General features: G+C 37.3%; 1 protein-coding gene across 1 annotated transcript; it reads left to right on the top strand.

Moving 5' to 3' along the window:
• The first annotated feature begins 2,747 nt into the window (after nucleotides 1–2,747).
• Nucleotides 2,748–5,156, top strand: LOC132470253 (coiled-coil domain-containing protein 106-like). Its single transcript, XM_060068625.1, has 5 exons — nucleotides 2,748–3,141; nucleotides 3,268–3,327; nucleotides 3,594–3,713; nucleotides 3,831–4,031; nucleotides 4,585–5,156. Exons 1-5 carry the CDS (start codon nucleotides 3,039–3,041, stop codon nucleotides 4,890–4,892), a joined length of 792 nt encoding a protein of 263 aa, XP_059924608.1. The 5' UTR covers nucleotides 2,748–3,038; the 3' UTR covers nucleotides 4,893–5,156.
• Nucleotides 5,157–5,377: the final 221 nt, after the last annotated feature.

Raw genomic sequence — 5,377 nt, 5'->3', positions numbered from 1 at the left:
CAAAATTTCAAAAGTTCTCTCTAGCTTTGGAGTAGTGGTGCATGTTTACAAATATTGAACTGTTCTGGGGTGTAGGAATAATGTGGTTTCTTAAAACTGACATTCCCCTCTATTGCATCAATGAACTACAATGTATCTTATTTCATAATGCAGTAGTTACTTCTCGAGATACAGCAGATACACCTCCAAGCACCTCAGGCAAAAACAGGTTTTAAATGTATGTATTGTCTCTACTTTCAGTTGCTGAGTTTAGCTCAGACTTAACCAACATCAAATACATGTTTTTAGACACAAAATCATGTATTTGGCATCAAAGTAATACTCATAAGTGTTTAAGTAACTTTCATACCTTTCTTTTATGGCCAAATTTGCTTTCATCTATCATAACAATCTCTGCTCTTTGTCCAACAGTCTGCTTGCCTCTTCTTCTCATTCTTTTCATTCCTGATTTGCAAACTCTCCGCAGCTTGTCTGCAAGTTTACTCAGAGTTGCAGAACTCCGAGTAATTCCTTCCTGCAGCATGTCCACTTGTCTCAGTCGAAGGCCTTGGGCGAATCTGTAATAGATCAACCAGATAAATATTTCAATGACACAATTTAGAAGTGGGGGGTTAAAACCAATTTCTTAAGTTGTCATAATTATAACCATAATTTCTCATTTGCAGTCCCATTTGCAGACACAGCAGATACTCATAGCCTGAATACAAGAGTGTATTTAACCGGAAACAACAAATCTCAAAAGCAAAGTAGGGTGAAGAACATTCCCTGTATGAGGGGAGGAATGGAATAAAATCCCAAAACAAATTAAATCTGCTGTATCTTTGAAGAGTTTTAAGAAACAACCGAAAAAATGGATACTGAGTAAATTAGCACAGTGAAGTGTCTGTTTAGAAAAGTTAAGTTCTTTTGAACTTGTGTGGGTTTTTTTCTCGCCAATGAATTAAGTTATTTTGAGACAATTTCCGGGAACCACCTAAAACCTAAAAATCCACAAGACCTTTGTACTACATTGGACTCTTCGCAACCCAGTACTTATACAATTACACATACTTGATAAATTCGACCAATGTTCAGAATTCTTCCCATATAATGTATAAACTCATGTCTCGTAAGCATTGGCTCTTATAGGACCCATCCCAACCAACAGTATAGTGAGAACATTCAAAGAAAACATTATGGTCCGAGTTAAGAGTTTGTCTTTGATGGCTTTTGTTATTATACAATGTAAAACCACGCACCTGTAGATGTAATGCATCCACGTATGCAGTCGAATGTGAGAATTCTCAAACATTGAGCCACTTCGGATGGACCTCAACACCGTTTTCCCTTTGTGACAGGAATCTCGGCATGTCCTGATGATTAAATCCAAAGGTTAATGTAACAAAATAAAAACCTATGATACTGTGCTGATTTCACTTAATAAAAATGTAACATAAAGGAAGATGGAGAGGGGGACATAGATGTTTATGTATAAGTGTTGAAACAGCTAAGATTGGGATTGAACAAGGTAGTAGTCCTTGTGATTCCCTCCCCCCATGCAATCTCAAAGCACAAGAGAACAGTCCCATTTCTAGGCCTACTTGACAAGTAATATCTGTTACACCTTAAATTGGGTTAGACATTTGAGTAAATTTAGCTGTGTCTACTCTACTCTACTTGTCACCACTTGTGCTTCCGTGCCACGCAGCATGAAAAGGGTGATATCAATCAATTAATCCCTGTGCATGTACAAGTTTAAAGTCAAGCTGATTGGTGGCATGTATTGTTAAATAGGTGAACAATATGACCAGGAATGTGATCTAAAATTGGTAAAAAGGCATTTTTCATTTCAGATTTTGTACACATATAGAACTTTGTGGAAACATTAACACCCCTATCTCTACCAAATAAACAGTAGCTTACTTAAAAATTAAAATTTGCAGCTGTGTGTGTGATTTGTATTGTGACTGTCTAGATGTGACTTAGCATATTTTGTGTGTACACCACTCATAACTTCTGTATTAAAAAAATTGTCGTAAAATATAGGATTTGCCACTGAATTCTAGCAGATATAATTGGATGGCTGCATGCTGCACACTCCCCTATGCTAACACACAAAGAAATAATTAATAAATAAGGCACATGTCTAGTTGTTCTACTCACCATGCTGCCTCCTTTTTGCCGTAGGACCGTTTCAACTTCATAACATGAGAGCAAGAGGGGCATTTCATCCATTTTCGAAGTAGGCCTTCTTTCATTAACCATCTGGTGAACTTGTAGTTTTTCTTGGGGCACCGTCTAAAATGTATTCGACTCAAAAACTCGTAACCCAACAACATATTTGTTAAACCTATACCTATGGAATAATATTAGATTCAAAGCTCATAATATTGCCCCGCGCACCCGTCTTCTTTGATGTCTAAATGTGTAAACAGTCTCGCAGTCCTGCATCAAAGAATGGCGCGAAGTGCCATTACAGTAATTGACATAACAATCTACCAATCCGTAGCCGTGTTCCTCCGATATGTTGCTCTCATCCAATCATTGACTGTTACTATGCTGTCATGTAACATCCTCATCCAATCATCCAAAGGGAGCCACCAGTCACGTCAAAGATTCGGAGAAGGTGGGTATTTGCCGTTTCGTTCACAGTTTGGAGAGTGAAGAGGGAAATTCGTGTAACAAAAATGGTAAGTTAAGCGCTAGCCTGTTAATTGAAACTCCCCCTGAGTTTTGTAAGCACATCATAACGCTCGTCCTCGGGCCGTTTACATAGTTAAAGAGTAGTAAACCCTCCTATTTATCTGCAGTGTGTAGGCTAATTAGCTAATGTAACGTTAAGCTAGCTGAGTGCGTGAGTGTGCACGTGAGCTGGGTGAATAGTAGGAAAGAAACTGTAACATTAACATAAAATGTGAATGTAGGTGCATATGTAATGCTTTAGTATGAACCATATTTTGTAATGAAAAATAAATTATGCACTATGCAGTCATTCGAACAAGAAGAGCTTTTGAATCTTGTGTAGATTATTTAAGTTACATTTTGCCGGTTATAGTGACATGAATTTATTTATATTTTTACAGCCTAAGGGCAAGAAGAAAATGTCCCTAAAAGTCCCTAAAAATGACTCGATGACAGAGGTGACCAAAAATGATTTGGATGGTAAATTTTTCTTTGTCAACTTTCAAGTAACTTTAATACCTAAATAATTAGCTTGTCCAAATGTGTTTAAACATTGAAAGTCCTCTATTCATATGTTGATTTTGTTGTACCTATGCCATACTGTAGGTCCTGAAGTTGAAGGAAGCTCTGCTCCAAGTCGCAGCAGCATAAGCAGCATTGGATCAGGTAATGATTTCTCATTTTCTAGCAGTGTATCTTAGCAGAGTTTCATTTTTTGCTAGGGATTTTTCCTGCCTGAGATTAAAGTTGTTGGCAGATTTTGTCAGTATACATGTGCTTACAAATCAAGTTGAGGCAGCCGCACACACCATATCTGGTCCACTACCTTTGTTACATGCATGTCATTATCTCTTTCTCTCTCACTCACTCAATCACTCAATACTGTCAAATCATAATATTTTTTGTATCCTGCTCTCATTTTTGTTTTTAAGGATCAATCTCCAAAGTGGAGTTCCTAGAAGCAAGGATCCAATGGCAAGAAAAAATAATAAAGGATCTTGAGCAAGAGCGCAATTTCTTGCGTGAGCAAATCATGGGAAAGAAGAAATCATGTGAGTGATTTGGGAGCAACTTGTATCTGCAAAATGTAATGTAATTGTAATGAAAGGTGTGATATGTCTTCATAACAATCTGATCTTTGTCTCATCTATCCTCCTATTTGATCAAAGCTCAACCAAAAGTATTTACTTTGGAGGACGACGACGAGGATGACGATGGTAACATGGATGAAGATGACGTCATTCCCCCATCTTCTCCAAACATCAGTGAGTCCTCGGACAGTGATGTTGTCATCCAAAGACGGAAGAAACGTTGGACACAGCCACCTGCATCTGCAACTGTGGCTGTGCTTGGAAAAGCTCATGTGAGAGGTAAGAATGGCATAACTTGAACCACCTGCCCTGTTAGCAACAAGTGGTCATGAAAAGTAATTATTAATAAAAGCATTGGAAGAGCTGTTAAAAATATATGTTCTGAAGTAATTATGAGGCAAAAATACAGATCTTCAGTTCTAGAGTCTGAATATACTAGGAATTTGATGATAAATAAAAATTAAATGTCTAAAGTAAAAAATGTGGCTTTCATCAAGAATAAAGCTCCATTTTATTTTGCAGCATTCACACTAATTATTATTCAACATCAAATGTATTGCTAGAAAGATTTGTCTCTCAGAAGTAAACATAATTCTGAACCGTAAGACTTACCAACTAAACAGATCTTAGAGTATCATTTTTGTATTGAATTCTGAACCACATATTGTGCATGTAATCATATCAGTAGATGAGCAGATTGTCCCATTCCTAGAATATGCTTCATACTTTTATCAAAAGAGAAGTGACCGGTTTGAGCAATTTCAGCTGACCTTAAGCCGTTGTTTGTGCTCATTTCTCGTGTTCTTTTGTTTTTGTTTTATATATTTTTCAGCAAAAGGACCAGCTGAGGTTATCAGCAGATATAAAAAAGTCTTGAAAAGCTTAAGCAAAGTCCGCACCATGACTGAAGCCTTCAGAATCAATGGCGTGGACCGGGGAACCATCAAGATGACTGCTGCAATTGCAGAGCTCAGCATTGTGGATCCTGAAACCTTCAAGACCCTGAAGTATGATCCTGCAACTGAGACCCTGCAGTCCTTTGCTAAGAGGTGTGCAACCCACATTACCCCTGAGAAGAAGAGCATTATAGAGGACATGAAGGCCAAAGGCCAACTCCTCCCCTTGTTGATGAAATATTAAAGACTTAAGTGATCTGCTTTGTTCAGTTAAAGATCGGTTGTATTGTATTGGAAACGTGAAATATTAACCTGTGCAGATTTAGTTATATCCTTGTTAGTGCACAGGGGAAATAAATCACCTGATGCAGTAATTATAGAGCAAGTTTAGGCTGTGAAAGTGCAATGTTTGTACAGTTCAGTACATTTGTTCTAAGCTTTGACAAGTGTAGTTTAGCTGATGAAGAGCAAGTTCATGTTGAGCTGTGCAGGTTTTATATTTTTTAGATTGTGCAATTTATTGTATTTTTGTACTTAATATTGTGCAGCATTTTATATTGTGGTTTTTTTAAGCAGGCAGATTTTGGTTAAAGGATCACACAGATGTTCAACAATAGAGTACCTGTATTATCATACAGTCTGACCTGCTTATACATTTGATACCATATTGTATGACATGTTTATAAACATTGATACATGTCAGTGTTTGAATTTTCAGGCAGTATTTGT

This window comes from Gadus macrocephalus, chromosome 13 (assembly GCF_031168955.1).
Source record: "Gadus macrocephalus chromosome 13, ASM3116895v1".
In the NCBI taxonomy this organism is placed as follows: domain Eukaryota; kingdom Metazoa; phylum Chordata; class Actinopteri; order Gadiformes; family Gadidae; genus Gadus; species Gadus macrocephalus.
This window is presented reverse-complemented; position numbering and strand designations above follow the sequence as displayed.

What these genes read in the sequence shown, in the direction of transcription:
- LOC132470253 (XM_060068625.1), top strand. Translation starts at nt 3,039, where the DNA reads ATGAATTTATTTATATTTTTACAGCCTAAGGGCAAGAAGAAAATGTCC. An exon ending in GACCAAAAATGATTTGGATG is followed by an intron (nt 3,142 to 3,267) that starts GTAAATTTTTCT and finishes GCCATACTGTAG; the next exon opens with GTCCTGAAGTTGAAGGAAGC. An exon ending in CATGGGAAAGAAGAAATCAT is followed by an intron (nt 3,714 to 3,830) that starts GTGAGTGATTTG and finishes ATTTGATCAAAG; the next exon opens with CTCAACCAAAAGTATTTACT.